General features: G+C 36.6%; 1 protein-coding gene across 1 annotated transcript; it reads left to right on the top strand.

Moving 5' to 3' along the window:
- The first annotated feature begins 4,268 nt into the window (after positions 1 to 4,268).
- On the top strand, positions 4,269 to 20,184 carry LOC117399971 (protein MAL2-like). Its single transcript, XM_033999435.3, has 4 exons — positions 4,269 to 4,488; positions 5,011 to 5,181; positions 8,171 to 8,392; positions 15,424 to 20,184. The coding sequence occupies exons 1-4, from the start codon at positions 4,378 to 4,380 to the stop codon at positions 15,493 to 15,495; spliced, it is 576 nt and encodes a 191-aa protein (XP_033855326.2). The 5' UTR covers positions 4,269 to 4,377; the 3' UTR covers positions 15,496 to 20,184.
- Positions 20,185 to 20,546: the final 362 nt, after the last annotated feature.

Genomic DNA, 20,546 nt, shown 5'->3' with positions numbered 1-20,546 from the left:
CAAAGCCGGTGTCTTCGTCGGACCACAGATAAAGAAGACCCTGGAGTGCAATGAATTCCCCAAGAAGCTCACTAGTAAGGAGAAAGCGGCTTGGAACAGCTTTGTCGCAGTGGTTCGGGGCTTCCTGGGCAATCACAAGGCCGAAAACTATGTGGAGCTGGTTGAGACTCTGGTGAAGAACTACGGCACAATAGGCTGTAGGATGTCCCTCAAAGTCCATATCCTTGATGCTCATCTTGATAAATTCAAGGAGAACATGGGAGCGTACTCGGAGGAGCAAGGCGAGCGCTTCCACCAGGATATACTGGACTTTGAACGCCGCTACCAAGGACAGTATAACGAGAACATGATGGGAGACTACATTTGGAGGCTGATTCGTGAAAGTGATTTGCAGTATAATCGTAAATCTTGAAAAACTACTCACTTCTAAATCTTTTGTAGTCATTTTTGTATTACTTTAGTATAAATACATGTTAATTTGGATTCATATGTTGTTTTTTTCTGACTTTATGTGAAAGAAAAGACACAAATTTGCCCATTTTCTCATTGGAAATAGGTCAATTTCAAAATATCACTGTCCTGGTCACAAAAGCAAAGTTTGTGGGGAATAATAGCCATTTTCTATACTTTTGAGACATAAGCAATTAGGAAATAACACTTACTACCCAGGAACAAAAATTGTGTTACATATAATTTAAAAAAAACAAAACATTTTTTCTCCACCAGGTTTAGAATTACAGTGATGTTTATTCAAGTCTGATGCAGGCCAGTGGGTTCCCCTGATCCCTCCAGCAAGCTAATTGTCTCTATACACCCAAGTGCTTGACACATCTCAGCAGGCACTTGAAGGGGAAAAAAATCCATGCCTCTAAATGCCAGAACAGTAGGGATGTAATAAAGCGGCGAGGTGAAGCTGTCCCTGCCAATTTGGGCACTGGTGCATTTCCGTTGTTATTTCACATGAGGGCAGCACCAGTTTGGTTTTAAAATAAACTCACACTGAACAATGACTTTTAGCTATGTTTATAAAAAAGCTCTATGCTTTTTTATTCTGGCAGCGGTTTACAACAAATTTACATGCGAGTGTGTGTCACGAGACGGTAATTTAAGAGGGACTATGCTAATATTTAGGCTATCAGGCATCATAAGAACCGGTCAATGAATTAAACATGCATAACATTAAAAACGATGTTTACAATAACTTCGTAAGATTTTAGAATGATGTTAAAGAATCGTTCCAATATTTCCAATTTTCACCTAGAAGTTTGTTGTAAATGTAACAGACAGTGTTTTGCGATAAAAGCTGTTATGGATCCTGTGCCACCGGTGAGGTAAGCTGTAAAAAATGCAAACGAGTCGGCTGTTTTGCATTGTGATTCAGACGCGCTCTTGCTGTGTGGGGAGTCGCCGGTTTGCGCCCAGGCTCTGCTCTATTAAATAAACCCATATCAAAATAAAAAGGGCAAGGTCAAGTTGATTTTTGTTTCAAGGAATAATAGTGCTATAATCATAGTGTGCGACCTCTGTTTGTGTGGTAAACACAGCCAGTCGACTTTAAAACCTGGTCTAGATTGTTGGTTTTGCCCGTATTGACCTAATATGGCACAAGGACCACATATTAACTCTTTAGTTTTAATCTAACGGATTGTACATATAACAGTCATGCATATTTATAAAAAAAAATAAAAATGGAAGACTTAATGGGCTGTGGTTTAATTAATATCATACATATGTCGAGAACTGTAAAACTACTCTTTATATATGAGATTCGATATGTTCATATCATAACGTTACCAATCGTGTAAAATTAGCTGTGTGTATTTTCGTGTACTTTTTTTATAACTAAACATTGTCTTTTAAAGACCCAATGTGCGTTCTGCACTCCGCAAGTAAACAGAGTGTAACAAAGTGCTTTCTCCCTACAAGTTTAAATATATGCATTGTTACTACAAGTTTTGTCCATTTACCCATTGGAAATTTTAAACAGGGCTTATCAGTTTTCTTGTTACTTGATTTGTGTGTTCATTTTACATAGATGCTGTCATTGTCCTCATCTTTCTGCTCAATTTTCTACAGACTGTACTTCTAAATCCATGTGTTGTACTTGTTTTTCTGACTGTGACACAAGCACAGCTAGTGTCACTTTATTCTGCTTCTTCGATTACACTAGGTGCAGGCCCATCTATATACGTGCTTATGATGTTGAACAAACTGTTTTCTGTTTCTTACATTTTATTCAAACAAATCATAATTATAAATAACGATGTTTACATGTTCTTGTTGACTTATAAATATTTTTCGATCATCGGTGTCGGCTGAGTGTTGAAAAGACAATTGGTTTTTGCTCAAGCTAATCTTGATAGAGAAAGTCGTATTGCACAGATAACCGTGAAATATGTCATTTTGACGTCACAATAGTGCAATATGACTTTTTTTGCATGGACCACAGTGTTAATATAGCTATTATCCATGTTATACACCCTCTATACATATATACACCCTCTACCATGCTTACTTTGAGGTAGTCTGTTATACTTTTACATCCTTGGTCACTTCATCTCAGTAATGTCTTTAAGGCCAAAGCATGTCACCGGCACCAAAGCTTTTTAGTTACTAGGTGAAGCAGCTCGATGGTAATGACTTGAAAGAAGCCGTTGAAGGGGTGGATGGTATTGCACTCTCAAATGTTATAATTTAGAATGGCAGCTGAATTACTGGCTGTCAGCTGTTAACAGTTTTCAGAAAGAACCCGTCTTTGAACATTACCTATTAGCATACCCAGATACTACATATGTGTTTTAATTGTTTAGTGGATTTGAGTTGTAAGAAAGGAAACAATAAAAAGCATTTACTCTGTCCTTCCTGCCCAAGGTATATACCAGGACCAAAAAGCAATTACCCTAGTCTAAGGATATGGTAGCTAATCAAAACACACACACACCAGTGCACATTATGATTGCTTATCTAAACAGAAGTCACATTTACCTCCGTTGCTTAAATAATTATTAACTTCAAGGTAGTTGTAATAATCAGGCTACAGTGGGTTTGAAAATAAACAGCCTTGCCAAAGCATGAAAGGTCAATTAGACTCAGTTGCACTTGCCAAACCATCTGTCTACTTAGTTTATTTTTACCTTACAATGGTACGACACTTTGGTAGTATGTTACTACAACATTAACACAGTTATCCTTTTGCTAAGGTTTCCTGAAGATAATACTGGTTTTATTATGTGATCCAGATGGTAAAATAATAATTATGTAATTGAATAAATAAATAACTATGCCAAAGCAATGCAGACAAATGTCTCTAAAGCCATAGCACCTTTAATTAACACTACCTTTACCAAATTAAGTGAGGTTGCTGCTGAGGTCATCATTAATTGTACAGACAGGATAAGCCTTTGTTGTGTTTGCATAAAACATTTTTTAACAAAACTTTCAAAATGTAGATATAAGTATCAACTCCACACACATTTCAGGCATTTGTTGAATTTTCAAGTTAATCATTTACATTATGTTTACCAGGTAGAGGCATATTTTCAAAGCTTTCGTTATTTTTTATTTTTTAAAAGGCACAATCCATTTTACAAAACTATAAATTGGAATGTTATTATATTTGTGTTTGTTGTTTTGTTCTGATTGTTGTTTTGTTGAGAACATAAGAAAGTTTACAAACGAGAGGAGGCCATTCCATCTTGCTCGTTTGGTTGTTAGTAGCTTATTGATCCCAGAATCTCATCAACCAGCTTCTTGAAGGATCCCAGGGCGTCAGCTTCAACAACATTACTGGGGAGTTGGTTCCAGACGCCCACAGTTATATGTGTAAAAAAGTGCCTCCTATTTTCTGTTCTGAATGCCCCTTTATCAAAATACCTTAATTATCTATATAATATTTTGCCCTTTATTGTTTTAAAAAATGATTTCAATCTTTAAATAACATAGCATTCTAGATTTTCTAAATTATGTTTGTCCATTTACAAAAAATCAGATATAACCAGAATAACACATAATCTATTGCACATAGTGCGATTCTTATCTGTCCCTTGTGTAATACGAGTTTAACTGTCATCAGTTTTTGGATTCATTTGTTTTTGGATTCATTTGCCTGTAACAAAAAAGCAAATCTTCTAATTTGTGCTTACAAAGGAACTGAACGATTTTTTTTTTATGTTTTGCTTTTAAATTTATCTACAGGTATGTAAAATACTACGGTACTACCTTAAACTCAAGTTGATAACGTCTGTCTGAGACACCGACGGAGATTATTTGAATAGAATAGGGAGTGGTGCACCTGCGTTTGTATTAAGCTCACGTGATTCACCAGGAATTTGCTTGACATTTTCTTCTCGCGGCTGAAAACACAAGGAGACCATTACAATGTCTGCACCTCCAAATCCCGGTTTGGCCTTCTCAGTTCCCAAGATATCTTTGCCTACAGGATTTGACGTTTTGAGAACGTACTCAGGAGCGTTCGTCTGCTTGGAGATAGTAAGTGGTGATTTCTTCACAACAATAATATATCCTCAGAAAGATACTCAGTGATGAAGATGTTGAACCTCTAGTATAGGATATGGGAAGTTGGTATGGTGAATTGTTATAGTTCACTTATTTATACAGTCACCCCTGTTTACCTGTTGTTGCGCAGTTGTGAGGGGACTGTAGGTCAAAATGCTAACGCTGGCACTTACTGCATTCAGAAGTTTTGTGCCTCCTATTTTGTGCTGTATGCATTTTGTTGTAGAATATTATTACACTACCTGGGCTGTATACGGTAGTTAATACTGTACTGTATTTTTGTCCGTTTATTGTGAGAGACATTTCGTTAGTGATTACGTGAACTATTACTAGGGTATGTAGTGATTTTTTTTTTAACCTAATAGGAATTAAAACAAAAACAAACAAAACATACCTACTACTTTTAAAAACGAGCGAATCGTGTCTTTTATAAATGTTATACATTTTCAAAAAAACACAAAAAACTAATAACACACTTTTGTTTATTTTTTGCAGCTTTTTGGCGGTCTAGTATGGATTTTGGTAGCTGCTTCAAATGTCCCAGTACCCCTCCTGCAGGGTTGGGTGATGTTTGTATCAGTTACCATGTTTATCTTTTCAACAGTGTACCTAGTTTTTTTTCTATGCGGCTTTGCCAATAGAATAAACACGGATTGGAATTTCTTGGTAAGTAGTTCAACCTTTTTTTTTTTTTTTTTTTTAAATAAGTATCACTCATGTCAGAAACTTAATTAATTGCTAAAGATACATGATGTCGCGCCACCCCCCTGCAGGAAACACGGGATACTGCCCTAGCGCCGCCCTGATTTCATGGGGATGTGAGCGGTATCACTGCATACATTTTATTTATTTATTGTAAAGAATGTTCTGGAGTACAAAACAATAAAAACAGATCAGGGGCAGCAGTGTGGAGTAGTGGTTAGGACTCTGGACTCTTGACCGGAGGGTCGTGGGTTCAATCCCAGGTTGGGGACACTGCTGCTGTACCCTTGAGTAAGGTACTTTATCTAGATTGCTCCAGTAAAAAAACCCAACTGTATAAATGGGTAATTGTATGTAATAAAAAAAAAAAAAGATATCTGAATAACAATTGTAAGTCACCCTGGATAAGGGCGTCTGCTAAGAAATAAAAAATAATAAAATAATCACCACGTTGCACTAGGGCAGTTAGAGCAGCATTTGTACAGGGCATCCATAGTCAACAGCAGTGATCGTAGGAATCCGTTTGCTGCGGAAAAACACGGATTTTCTTTAACACAGATTTTTATGTTTTTTGAGATTTTTTTAGTTTTACAGTTGGGGTGGGGCAAAAAACATGCAAGCTTTTTTTGTCTGTTTATTTGATAATAACCAAATCAATACACGTATAATATATAAACATTAAGGATCAATCCGATTTGGTACGCTGCAATCAGGATTACTAACTTTAGTCCAATCAAGTGGACTAAACCTGCTTAATCCGCAAGTTAGGCCCTGTCCACACTACATAACCAATCTCGAGAACCATACTCGAAACCGCTCTAATTAATACAGCTCAAAGCGTCCACACTGAAGTACTGTTTCATGTTTACTCCAGTTTAATGCGTCCACACACCATTAGAATAGTTCAGTTACAATTCCCAACAGCGCAACGAACCGTGGAAATTAATACGATAGTATCCCACCATGCACTGTATTTTATTTTAAAATAATGTGTTATGCCCCATATTAACGGAGGTCCTTATTGCATAAATGAAATATAACAAGTATTGTGGAAAAAGTAAATCCGAACACACACACACACACACACACACACACACACACACACACACAAGTAGGGCTTGAAGTTTTCAGGATTTATTTTTAATCAGATGAAGTCCCTTTAAACAAATTGAGCTGATTCTGTTTTATAATTAAACTCAGAAAAAGCTGTTAATTACAAAACAATCTTTGTTACCTTCATATCTTGCCTGAGCCTAATTCTGGTCCTCTTAATTTTATTTCAAACAGAGCTGACAAATTACGTAATTTGTTCATCCCCGATCATACTTTTAACTCGCATTTCATTTTTGCAGTCGCCTAATTTAATGTTGTGTTTTTGTTATTTTCCCCACTAGTTTAACAGAGATGTCCTGACAGATTTTTTGAAGCATAAAAATGAATACCTAGTGCAGAGCGTACACTGATAGCAAGTCCTTCGGGCGCCTGCTCTGAGTATTTCGCCAAACATAGCACAAAGCATTTTGGGATATTGGAGGATACACAAAAAAATGTAGTTTGGTATTACAGCGTCCACACTTCTGATAAACTGCATTACCTGATGCGATCTAATTAGAACCGGACTCAAGACTACCTCCTGAGGTGGTCTCGAGTCTGGTTCTCGAGTACGGTATTAAATGCTGCGTAGTGTGGACGCAAACCGTATTTAGCACTTTTAAGCCGGCTTAAATGCAACTAATATGGTTTAAAGGCATAGTGTGGACAGGGCCTTGGACACATCAAGTGGACTAACTTTGGTACGCTGCAATCGACTACGCATACCAGAATGCATTGGGTTGCAAGTTGAAAAGCCTGAACTATCCCAAACTGTCCCGCTGAATACTGAGCTATATGGTCACCTTAACATTAGGGAGGTGATGCTATTCCAAAGTCAGACCAATTGTAGCTGGAATGCTGCAGCTCTATTTTTACATGAATATATATATATATAATATATAAACAGGGAACTATTTGTAATATAAGTAGGGCTTCTGTTTTTCGGGTTTTATTAATTGTATTTTTCGGTGCTTATTTTTAGCTGTTTTCGAGTTTTATGTAAATCGTTTTTTTCAGGGCTTTCGTTTTTGATATAGTGTATGAAATTAGTGTTTCCGGTTACTTTCCAAAAAATCTTGAACGTTTTTGTGTGTGTGTGCGTGTGTGTGTGCGTGTCAAAGTATGTATAGTAACTCAACAGTATTTGCACACGTAAGTTGTAACTTCTTTCCTTTGCTGTCTTCCACAACGATAGCCCTACGGTCACAGGTACATTCTTCTGGGTTTTTTGTGTGTAGGCATTTTTGTACATTTAGCCACAATTCTGTTTTAAATCCTCTGTGTCAACTGTAATACAGCTTTAAATCCCGCTAACAAGCCTCCATCCTGATTGTAATCTTGTTTTAAATCTTGCAAGTGGAGTCTCCAACAGAAATGTAGGAATGTGCTGTCATTCAGTTTAAAGTATTCAGAACAAATCAATGATAGATGCAAGTCAGGAAGGCGGGACATTGCCCAGCAGCGCTGAGAAATGTATTTATTATTATTTTTGAAGTAGGTTTTATTTTTTAATGGGAATAGGGTAAAGTCAATGTGAATTGATATCCTGTTTTTTTTTTGTTTTTTTTTAAATCAAATTTAAACTCCAGCTAAGACAAATAGAAGAAAACAAAGTGCTTCTGTACATTATGATGTAATTGTAGATTTTTTTATAATGGTCTATGCAGATTATTTTATATACTGCACAGTTGTAAGTTATGTTTATTCCTTTCTTGTAAAGATTCAATCAAAAAACAGTACTGTTTTACCTGATAGTTATGAATAGAACTCAGAACAATATTGCAAATATAAAACAAAAAGTAAGAAAAGGGTAAAAAATGTAAGCAATGTACTTTAATTATTTTCTTTTTTTTTTTTTTAGGACTTTACTTACCATTTTATTGCCTTACTGTTCTACTTTGGAGCCTCCCTACTTGAAGCTGCAACAACAGCCGCGGCTGGTGTTTTAGTACCAGGGATCTCCAACTCCACCTCCAGCTCCAGCTCCACCTTCACCAGTGGAGCATGTACTCTAGTGCTGCCAGAAGGGAATGTTGTCACCTTCTTAGATTATCGTCAGTATAGCATAAACGTTGCAGCTAGTGTAAGTATTATATACCTTATCACTGTATAACTGTTATGTAATGGAGATTCTTTGAATAGGGGAGTGGTTGTGCACCAGTTGTTAATTTACTTTTGCATATTCACTTAAAGGGTACTGTACATCACCAAACAACTTAGGAAAATGGAGATGCTATGAAATATAATTAGGGCTTTTGTTTTTCTCTGTTTATCAATTTCATTTTTCTGTGTTTATTTTTATTTTTATAGATACCCTGACATTGTTTGTGGGGGGGATTCCCTTTTTATATACTGTAGGAGATTATTTTTTCAGTTACTTCCCAAAATTCTTGGGCATTTCAGGGCTGGTATAGCCCAGATTTAATTAGTGGAAGTATTTAATTAGGGGTTTAAGCATCTAACTCAATTATGCCAGTCTAGATGACTACAATCTCTTCTACAGATAACACTGGATTTAGACATGCCAATGTAGGTGTGATTTTCGAAACATACAGTCACTAAAGTGCTCATTGACTGGGCAGAATATCAGTTAGGATGGCAATGAGCAGACAGGGGTCAGAATCATCTACATTTAGTTCTTTAGGCTTTTGTAATGGCATTTGTGTTTCTGAAAAAACAAACAAAACAAAAAAAAAACTCACGAAGTATGCTTTACAATAAATGGCTGCAAACCCCAATACAAGTGGAGAGTCTGCCTCTAGAAAATATGAAAGAGCAGAAAACCTAATTTTTCATCTGAGAAAGTAGAAACACTTATTGATGCAGTTCTTCATTTACAGTGCCTTGCGAAAGTATTCGGCCCCCTTGAACTTTGCGACCTTTTGCCACATTTCAGGCTTCAAACATAAAGATATGAAACTGTAATTTTTTGTGAAGAATCAACAACAAGTGGGACACAATCATGAAGTGGAACGAAATTTATTGGATATTTCAAACTTTTTTAACAAATAAAAAACTGAAAAATTGGGCGTGCAAAATTATTCAGCCCCCTTAAGTTAATACTTTGTAGCGCCACCTTTTGCTGCGATTACAGCTGTAAGTCGCTTGGGGTATGTCTCTATCAGTTTTGCACATCGAGAGACTGAAATTTTTGCCCATTCCTCCTTGCAAAACAGCTCGAGCTCAGTGAGGTTGGATGGAGAGCATTTGTGAACAGCAGTTTTCAGTTCTTTCCACAGATTCTCGATTGGATTCAGGTCTGGACTTTGACTTGGCCATTCTAACACCTGGATATGTTTATTTGTGAACCATTCCATTGTAGATTTTGCTTTATGTTTTGGATCATTGTCTTGTTGGAAGACAAATCTCCGTCCCAGTCTCAGGTCTTTTGCAGACTCCATCAGGTTTTCTTCCAGAATGGTCCTGTATTTGGCTCCATCCATCTTCCCATCAATTTTAACCATCTTCCCTGTCCCTGCTGAAGAAAAGCAGGCCCAAACCATGATGCTGCCACCACCATGTTTGACAGTGGGGATGGTGTGTTCAGGGTGATGAGCTGTGTTGCTTTTACGCCAAACATAACGTTTTGCATTGTTGCCAAAAAGTTCGATTTTGGTTTCATCTGACCAGAGCACCTTCTTCCACATGTTTGGTGTGTCTCCCAGGTGGCTTGTGGCAAACTGTAAACGACACTTTTTATGGATATCTTTAAGAAATGGCTTTCTTCTTGCCACTCTTCCATAAAGGCCAGATTTGTGCAGTATACGACTGATTGTTGTCCTATGGACAGAGTCTCCCACCTCAGCTGTAGATCTCTGCAGTTCATCCAGAGTGATCATGGGCCTCTTGGCTGCATCTCTGATCAGTCTTCTCCTTGTATGAGCTGAAAGTTTAGAGGGACGGCCAGGTCTTGGTAGATTTGCAGTGGTCTGATACTCCTTCCATTTCAATATTATCGCTTGCACAGTGCTCCTTGGGATGTTTAAAGCTTGGGAAATCTTTTTGTATCCAAATCCGGCTTTAAACTTCTCCACAACAGTATCTCGGACCTGCCTGGTGTGTTCCTTGTTCTTCATGATGCTCTCTGCGCTTTAAACGGACCTCTGAGACTATCACAGTGCAGGTGCATTTATACGGAGACTTAATTACACACAGGTGGATTCTATTTATCATCATTAGTCATTTAGGTCAACATTGGATCATTCAGAGATCCTCACTGAACTTCTGGAGAGAGTTTGCTGCACTGAAAGTAAAGGGGCTGAATAATTTTGCACGCCCAATTTTTCAGTTTTTTATTTGTTAAAAAAGTTTGAAATATCCAATAAATTTCGTTCCACTTCATGATTGTGTCCCACTTGTTGTTGATTCTTCACAAAAAATTACAGTTTCATATCTTTATGTTTGAAGCCTGAAATGTGGCAAAAGGTCGCAAAGTTCAAGGGGGCCGAATACTTTCGCAAGGCACTGTATATAAAACCTTCCCGCAAGGCATACATAAAAGTGGATGCGATAACATGTTGAATCCACACAATTGTAATAAAATTATTATTTAGTTTTTTGTAGTAGTTTTCGGAAAGCATATATATTTATTCACAGTTTTGGACATGGTAGACTGGTCATACCCATGTTGTCACCGATGGATCTTTAATGAGGATATTTGATGCCAAAATGAAAAATAAATAAATGAATAAATAAATAAATAAATGTATTTCTATATTTATTTATTTTTCATTTTGGCATAAAATATCCTCCATACTTTGAAAGTCTTCTGTAGCATATAATCTTAGGGCAGTGTTTATCTTCACTGCCATAGGAATGGCAAAGCTGTGTATTGTGGAGTTCTCAAAGTCCTCTGATAACTACTCGCATAAATTCAGTATTGCTTGTGTATTTAGACAAAAATGACTAATAATCTGATCATCTGTTAGGTCCAAAAAACGAATACGGGGTCTGTATAATCTAGCAATAGGATACCCCCCCCCCCCCCTTCTCTCTGCCTGCACCGCAACCTCTTTGAAATAAATCTGCCATTCTCGCTTTCAAAAGGGTAGTGAATTGTCTGTCTTTTAAATAATAGCGACTGAAGTTACGTTGGGGTATGTCAGTGTAACAGGGCGAGCAGCCCTGTACAGTATTTGTTTTATTTTAGAACGGGGTCCCCCTCCGCCCGTGTTATTTTGTGTTTGTTTGTTTGTGTGTTTATTTATTGTGTTTTAGGATGGCGAAGCGCCGCGTATATTATTATTTATGTATTTGTGACGGTGTAGCCGTTTATTAGAAAACTCGTGCAGAAGGTGGCCATCTCCCGAATTAATTAGGTGATTTAATTTGTTGCTAATCGGGAGATGGTCACCTGTATAAAAAGTCTGCAGCTCTCCAGCTTGGGGTGGTGGTGTAGTAGGAGCGAGAGCAATGAGAGAGAGAGGAGACAACTTTAACTTTAAGAATAAGTCCAGGAACAGTGACGGCTACAGCCCAGCCTGACCTGGATCGTTTATTGTATTTCTTTTTGTGTACGTGACTTGTTTTGTTTAACTGTTTACTGTGCTCGGTGAGCACAGTTTCCTCTTTTTGTTACAACATTTGCTTTATTTTTGTTGTATTTAAAATAAAGACGGCGCAAAAGCCATTTCACCCAACCTGCGGTATCCGGTTTCAGTCCCTGCTTCTGGCCTGATGTCATCACACACGCCATCCTGTCACAGTCAGCTAATTTAACTAGCAGTGAATACATTTAAATAGATGGACGACTAAGTGCCTGGAAGCACCTAAACGTACACTTTCGAAAATCGCACACACAAGTCACCCGTCTAAATGACTAAAAAGACAGCTTATGCATGCTCAAACCCCTTAGTCACATATGAAAACAGGGCCCAATAGGTATAGTACCTTGACAGTACTTGCTATACTCGTACTTTCTTTCTTTGGCTGTCTTTCACAACGAAATCCTTATGGTCACTGGCATATTCTTCTAGGGGGGTTATGTGTGTCTAGGCATTTTCTTTTATTTTGCCACAATTTGTAATTCAGTTTTAAATTCCATGATTGGCTAAATCCTCCCTATCTAACTGTAATATACATTTAAATTTTGCGAGCAAGAACAATCCTCTGTATCTAATTGTAATCTCGTTGTAAATCTCGCAAGAGTGTACAAACCACCCTGTCTGCGGAGTTTATAATAGAAATGTATGAATTTACTGCCACTCCGTAGTTGGAGTGGGTTTAAATTATTCAGAACAAATCAATGCTAGATACAAGTCAGGAAGGAGGGACATTGCATAACTAACTGCACTGAGAAAGGGGTGAAGTCACCGTGAATTGAGTAACTGCTTCCAGTGTTTTTCCAGGGTTTATTGGATATACACCGATTACATTTGTTTTGTATCAGGGATGTTTTATTGGTTATAAATCAAAAGCCTTAAATTTAATTAAACTACACATAAAAAAGCATCCACTAGCATAAAAGCCTCCAATAGTCCTTGAAAAATTGTCAAGAATTAAAAAAACACAGTTGAACCAGATGTTCATGGTGTAACTCAATAAGAGTGCTGGAAAAAAAAATACAATATAGCTCATTTCTAGATGTGGAAGAAGCTAGTTTGGAAACCAAGCTTATTAACAGTATAAATAAATAACTTTTTGTTATTCCATGTATCAGGAAAGATCGCAAAAATAAGAAATATTTCAGAAAAAAAAAAGTGTGCTCTGTGTGTGTGTTTAAAGTTAGACAGTGGATGATGAATTGTTCTTCTAAAGGACATGGTTTAATTAAACACCTCTGCCCTTTTTAATAAAACAAGCCCAGGCTAATGTTGCTCCCACACTATTGTTATGCCACACCTGTACTCGGTGACCTCAGACAGGTGTTGGCAGAGTCACACCTGTGTGAACGTGAGAATATTGGTGGGGCATAATTGCTGCATATTGTTCAGCATGCAATTGCTATGTAAAGCACTTTTAGATGTGTCAGTGCCTCAAATATGACATTATTAAAAAGATTATTAATAATGAATAGTTTATCAATAGTGCAAGAGCTACTGTACTGTAAGTGGAAATTGTAACTTTGAAAATATGGGGTTGATCAATTAGTTGGGATCTGTATTTTAGGTCCATGTGCCTTTTTTATGAAGAGAAAGTTGAACTGGAAGTTTCTCATATTGTTGCTTTATCATTTCTTTATGTTGTCCCTTATTTTCAAAGAGGTATTTGCATGGATATATTTTATAAAAATCATTTTTTAAAATAATAAATGTCAGTTTACAGTTGTAACTGGTTTACTACTCCTATAAAAACAACTTGAAAACAACAATGTTGCAAAAAAGACTGAACATGTTCAACAAAACACTCTTCATCGCTAAAGTAAGAGGTCCTGTGAAAATGTATTAATGCTAAAAACAGGATGTTATCGCCTTTTAACCTTGCTTTGCACTCTATTGGTGATCTGCCCTCATTAGTCCAAATAATAGACCAATAATATTAGTAGTGCCTGGTGTAGAAGTTGAGGAAAACATAAGGTAGGCCTGTCAATGGCCCCATGTCACTTTTAACAGTTATTGCCTTTAAAGCCTCCATCGGCTTGTTTAGTATTTACTTGTGTGACAGGGGGCTCGTGTCACATGTGTGGGTAACCGCTGCTTAGGCAATGGCAGAGAGACATGGGAGGTGGAGTTGAAACGCCAGCACAGGCGCGCAGGATTTATTAATACAAAAAGAAAGTAAATAAAGGGGTCATGTGACGTTACCTGCTTCATATGGCCTTGGCTGGGCATTGCCTTCGCAAGCACTGCATGCAGCTTCAGGGTTGCGTAGCTGTCGTTCCTGCAGAGCAGACTCTCTCCTCAGTATACGCAGCTCCCCTCTGTAGTATGGCATTGCAGTTGCCCCAAGCGATCTCCACCAGATGTTTTTAAACTGACGGACACTCGGTAAAGACCTGCCCACCTGCTGATTGAGTACCAGCACAGCCAATAACTTGCTGCCCTTCCCCTCAACCAAGCCTAGCAGGCAGCAAGTCTCAATCGAGCACCCGTCTGTAAACAATAATTTAGTCATACAAATCAACTCCAAAAAGACACACAATAAACCCATTTCCCCATATAAAATTACACCAACACTAATTTACACATGTGCAGGGCAATCACCCTGCTACAACTTGGTTAAATAATAATGGAAGCATGTTTAAACATGCCAGATCAGATCAACCTTCAAACAAGTGAGATTATGTCAGCTACACTATACAGGGAACAACAGACAGGTATTTTGCAATAACTAGTAATTCCTGTTTTGAAAATTCAAGGCCTGTGTTGCGTGCCATCTTTGTGCAGCTGACCGTCAGTTGCAAACAGGACAAGAAAAACAAAACACTGAACATACCTTTTTTTTAACTTAAATAATTAAAGGGTGGATACCACTTGGCCATAACTTGCCAAGTTAGTGGTTTGATTGACAGGTTTGTACTGAATAACTTTGGTATTTTGGGAAAGAAGACATTTCCAAGGTGTATGGAATATCCTCTTTCTCCAGTAATACTAACTGACATAACCACTATTGGAGTTCAAGGGAAAACAATTATTATTACTATTATTATTATTATTATTATTATTATTATTATTATTATTATTAATATGTACATTACTACAAAGTCTAATGAATCTCTTTGTTACTACACTGATGAAGACAAACTGCATGATCTGTTAATATATGGAGCTTAACAATAGATAATCTCAATAAAGAAAAGCTCTCTATACAGGACCGAACTTTAATGAAAACTATCTATTGACACAACTATCCCAGTTGTTTAAATGATAATCTACGTATGTTTCTGTATAGACCTAGACACTTAACACCACGTGCAAACAGTAAGTTACTCTTAGTTGATAGATTAGCAGAAATAAGAAATAACCAGAAAAAAAGAACATTTCTTGTTATTTTCAAGTTTATTTCAAATTTCTGTGTGCCAGTATTGCTGTGTCGTTACATGCATTAGATCTACCTAAATGATTACATTGATTTACAAAAGTAACATGTTTACCACTGGTTTACCAAATCGAAACCAATTTGTCTTGACAAATGCTTGCTGAACAACTGTTCCTTTTTTTTTTTTTTATATTTCAGATATTGTCATTTACGGTGACAGCATGTTATGCCTGCAGTATGTTGCTGGGATTCAGAAGATGGAGAGGGTAGTACTGCATGACTCTTGCTGCACATATTCTATACAAAACCAGTATAGCTGGGAAACTATGCAATGAACAAAGCATCTGGATACAGAGTATTGAACTCTTTTTTTTCTTCTTTCCTTTTTTTACCGTTCAAAGCCTATCCGTGTCATCTTACATATTTAACAGGAATAACCAGGAACAAGACAGCTTACTCAAAATAATGTACCGTAAAAATCGTTTTATAGGTCGCACTGGCGTAAAAGTCACTCCCCCATTTTGAAGACTTCATTATAGGGAAAACTTTTTTGTGTTTAAAATACTTTTTTTACAGTTTATTTTTTCCTACATGCTCACGACAAATAAAGAAAGATACACAGGTTTAGTTTCGAAATAATTCTTGTTTGCAACAATTTATACCATTAATAATTTAACAGTGTTATTTTTCGTTTTTAGTTAAACTGCTGGAAAGTATTATTTTTCAAAATTCAAAAAGTAATAATTAACAGAGCGTAAAATCAAGTTATACATCACACATCACATCTGTATTAACCCTTTGAGTAGTACAAACGTACCGGTACATTCACTGCTCTCTGGTCCCCAGGGAGTACGAACGTACTGCTACGTTCTGCAACTTTAAACTTGAATTACTGAGCCTACAAATCCCCTGATCACATAATATTGTAACACTAGGTTTCTGTAACACCTTTTATTGGTCTCTTGCACCCTCTGCCAGATATTGACGGAATTTCATATAAATATCCCAGTCACAAAAATGTTAACTGTTTGTAAACCGGCGAAAATCGCTCAGTGAGAAAGAAGTATTAGTAATAATACTGAATTCAGATTCCAATTTAAATTCAAATACGTACAATTCTTCCACTGAATCGGATGTCAGCGAGTGTGTCAGTGAAGACATAAGCAAAGAATATTTATCATCAACATCAAGTGACAGCAAAGAGGCGGCACCAAGCTCTATGCGTTGTTCCATGCTTCAGGAGTATCATATGCTGAAGCATTAGACACTCTCACTCCCTCCGCCCCCACAACCTGTTTACCCAGATATGATTTATTCATGTCTCTCTGTCTCGCCCTTTTTTTTGTTAAGTGTTGTGGTTGTTCCACCCCGTTGTTTATTGTTTATTGCCTACATGTTATTTTTTAGTCAAAACCTTTCCCTATGACTAAATAAAAAATATGTATTTATTTACGGTAAAAATTATTTGTCTGTATTTTGTATTTGTCTGTATTTCGTCAGTGTTCATTACATACATACAAACATATAGCTTTCAGCTTGTTTGTACGCTGTACTCGTAATAATCAAGCGCAGAAAAAAAAAAAAACTCACTCCCATAGGACCAGCAGTGCATTTTAGAATTCACTACTCAAAGGGTTAAACTACCGGTATTTTATTTTAGCTTGTCAAGTACCCAAACAAGTTCAAGAACATATCTTCTTTGCTTTACTGAATATTTCTTTCCAAAACCATACTTATATTTCCCGCTGCATTGGCTTTTACAAATTTGTTGTATTAATTCAAATTTAAAAGAAAAGTATTAAATAGTGCTGCTTCATCAATTAAAAAGAAAAATAAATAAATAAACTAAACAGTGCTCCATCTAATAACCAGCAAAAAAACATCTTAGTGTTGCATACGGTGCAGTACAATTGCATTCAATTTCCAGCTGTACAAATACATTTGTTTTCTTAATCAGAACCATAACCATACACATGCTTTACAAGTGTACCACTGTGTTGCACTGACATGTAGAACAAGTTACAGTATGTATTAAAGTCATTCAAAGTACTACATTCAAACAAAATGTTTTCTACATCGGGTCATAAACACTTTCCTCTATCAGCTCGTTTTTCTTTCGCCATTTTAAGTTGGTCTTTGTTTCGTCTCCAGTCACATACTGTTTTTTCAGCATTGTGATTAACATGTATTTCAGCAAATTCAACAACACGCAATTTCAAACCTGTTGAGTAGCATTTTCTTTTTTTTCTTATTTTCCTACTTTATCCGGTCTCAAAGTCACCTGTAGCATTGCAGTTACAACTAAGGGAAGACTTGAAAAGTTTACTACTCAGCTTTCTAACCAATAGCCGTTTGGTACGGATCCCAGGGGCGGGTTCAGTTTGAAAGTTGACAAATCAATGGCTCGGGAGGGTGGGAATAAGGAAATTCATACAGACTGACAGCTATTGTGTTATTTCTTAGCAGATGCCTTTATCCCGGACGACTTACAATTGTTACAAGATATCACATTATTTTTTACATACAATTACATTATTTTTTTACACATTATTTTTACATACAATTACCCATTTATACAGTTGGGTTTTTACTGGAGCAATCTAGGTAAAGTACCTTGCTCAAGGATGTTTTCGAGAGGAGGTCAGTCAAGAGTCTGAAAGCTTGCGTTTAACATTTTGTGTTTCTGCCTAGCAACATGACCTGAATGCTGTAGATTCTGAACAAATAAATTGGGTTGTTGACAGTTAAGTTTGTGTGAGCCATAACCGTGGCTGTAGTAATCCCATTGTGGCACTGGTACAGTAGTTTAATATTAGACACACCGGCGCATACATCGTACCAGTGTATTAGTCGCCCCCCCCCCCCCCCCTTTTAAGGGCCCCGCAAAAATGCCTAGAAAATCGACTTATTCAACGTTTTTTACGGTAACTACTGTTCCTGTTTTGTGTGTTACATTTTTTTTTTTTTTTTTTTTTTTTAGAGTATCTGCTTGTTTTTCAATTGTGTAAATAATGAAAAAAACTGTCTAAAATGAACAATCTTTTCTTCATAATCTTTTTGGAAGTCATTTTGACACAATACATACTTTATTATTTAAAGGTATTGGTGTCTTAAAATAATTTAAAAAATCTTTAAATTGTATTAAGTTTAACTTTCAGATATGTTGAAATAATGATGTGCATTCTAAAATAAACCTTTAAGAACAATCTAGCGATCACTAAACTAAAGATGTGTGACTGATTAGGCAAAATTTCTACCTTCCCTAGCTTCTCTTCGACATTAAAACCTATTGATAACTTAAACCACTGTACACATACAGCTATGGCCAAAAAGTTTTGCATCACCCTATAGAATTAACTAATTTTGCTTCATAAATTGGAATGAAATCTGCTGAATAATGTTATGTTAACATATGGAATTACATACATATTTGTAGTTTTTCCATATACTTAATGAAAAACTGACAAATTAAGAAATTTGACATTTTGAAATCTAAGTGAAATAATACTATGAAGGCTTCCGGTAGACTTTTGTGATATCATTTTGTAGTTTCTTTGATTACATGATGTTAAATAAAAGATCAAACGTATGTTATGGCCATAGCTGTATGTAAGAATTCATCATCCACAAACACTCAAACAATCTGAGGTAAAACTTAAAGAAGGCATTGGACAAACTAGTGCTGTAGAAGCTTCTGGCACTGCATTGTGATTATGGTGCAGGACCATAATGGGTGTCCAAGGCAGCACTGATTTGATGTTACAAGCTAATCTACAAGGTATTTTAAATGTTCCAGAACAATACATAACTATTACTCAGTGGTTACTGCTTTTAATTCTCAAGATTATTAAATGCAAACAAACATTCTTATACTATTGCATTCCGGATGATTTTGAATTGTAAAGTTTCTTTCAATTACTTGTCCGTTCAGCAGAGCTCTTGAAAGCAAGATCAGAGTATTCCAGATCACAAGTAAATCCAAACACATGCTATTGTCTGTAGAACAGTAATTGACTTTATATAACCAGTAGATGGCAACCATGTCTTAAAATAGCAAGTTTTTAGGTAAAGGTATGAAAACCTTAAAAAATGTATATACAGCTAGCACATCAATGTCAATATTAAATGTACAGTAGTTATCTGATATTTAAAGCATAATGCAGGTTTTCTAATGGGTCACAAATGCTATTTTTTTCTGATTATGATTAATATAAAAATGAAGGCTTCTCTATTTCTTGTAAAACACATGAGACTGATCCCTCTATTGCTTGTAATACACTATGAGAATGATCCATCTCTATTGCTTGTTAAATACTTGGTTCTGTTTTGAGCTCTATGTGCTCACCAACCTGCCCTGTGAATGACATTTACTTGCCATTCTTTCTGCAGACCTGATTGAACCCGCTTGTAGAGGGAGCAGGCGGCAGTCATTGCTACAGGGTGCTTATTGCAAATGGTGTACACTATGGGGTTTGTGGCAGTGAAAGCAAATCTGTAATGTTTGACCGTTGGTTCTACAGAATGAAATACACCTCTAATATATAGAAACCAGAGGTGGAGGACTCGTGAGTCCGACTCGAGTCACATTTATTTTTGACTCGGACTCCAGACTCAGAAGGGGGGGACTCGGACTCGACTTAACTCTTTGACCTTGTGACTCGACTTGAGCATCAAGTGCCCCAGAACGAGTATTTAGTCATGGAGGAATATACATGCGACCACATCGAGCATGTTTAAGTGACAGCATTCTCAGTGCACTTGTCTTTTTAAAGTGCAATAAGCATAAACCTTCACTTAAGTAATTTCAGCATAAACCTGACTTAAGTAATTAGACAGTCAGCACAGAATCTGTATTAAGGAAAAATGAGTTTACTCAGTGATGAGTATAGTATGTTCTTTGATGTATTGGGTAATTCCTTTGTTTATATATGCCATGGCTGAATAAAACTATGTTTAAAATCTGATTGTCCTTTCATTATATATTTACGTTGTTTTTAATATGGAGGTAAAATTGACACACTATAAAACTTTTCTTTGCTATAGTATTGGTTGGTACCTGAATTTAACTTTTGTTATTCATTTCAATGCCTACAAAAATGTGAGAACACATGCAAATTCATAAAATCCTTGTGCTTGCTTTAATAATTTACTCCATTTTACTTATCATTTAGAAGTATAGTATGTATTTTGAAATACTTGAGTTGTTGTTTTCACTGGACTCGAGATTGTTGGGACTCAGACTTGGCTCGGTTCAATTGGAAAATTCGACTCGGGCTCGGGACCTTGGAGGTCTGGACTCGGACACGACTCCATTTTTGGAA

This window comes from Acipenser ruthenus, chromosome 4 (assembly GCF_902713425.1).
Source record: "Acipenser ruthenus chromosome 4, fAciRut3.2 maternal haplotype, whole genome shotgun sequence".
In the NCBI taxonomy this organism is placed as follows: Eukaryota; Metazoa; Chordata; class Actinopteri; order Acipenseriformes; family Acipenseridae; genus Acipenser; species Acipenser ruthenus.
This window is presented reverse-complemented; position numbering and strand designations above follow the sequence as displayed.

Coding starts and splice junctions, on each gene's coding strand:
- LOC117399971 (XM_033999435.3), top strand. CDS start 4,378: ATGTCTGCACCTCCAAATCCCGGTTTGGCCTTCTCAGTTCCCAAGATA. Junction 4,489..5,010: donor CGTTCGTCTGCTTGGAGATA/GTAAGTGGTGAT, acceptor TATTTTTTGCAG/CTTTTTGGCGGTCTAGTATG. Junction 5,182..8,170: donor ACACGGATTGGAATTTCTTG/GTAAGTAGTTCA, acceptor TTTTTTTTTTAG/GACTTTACTTACCATTTTAT.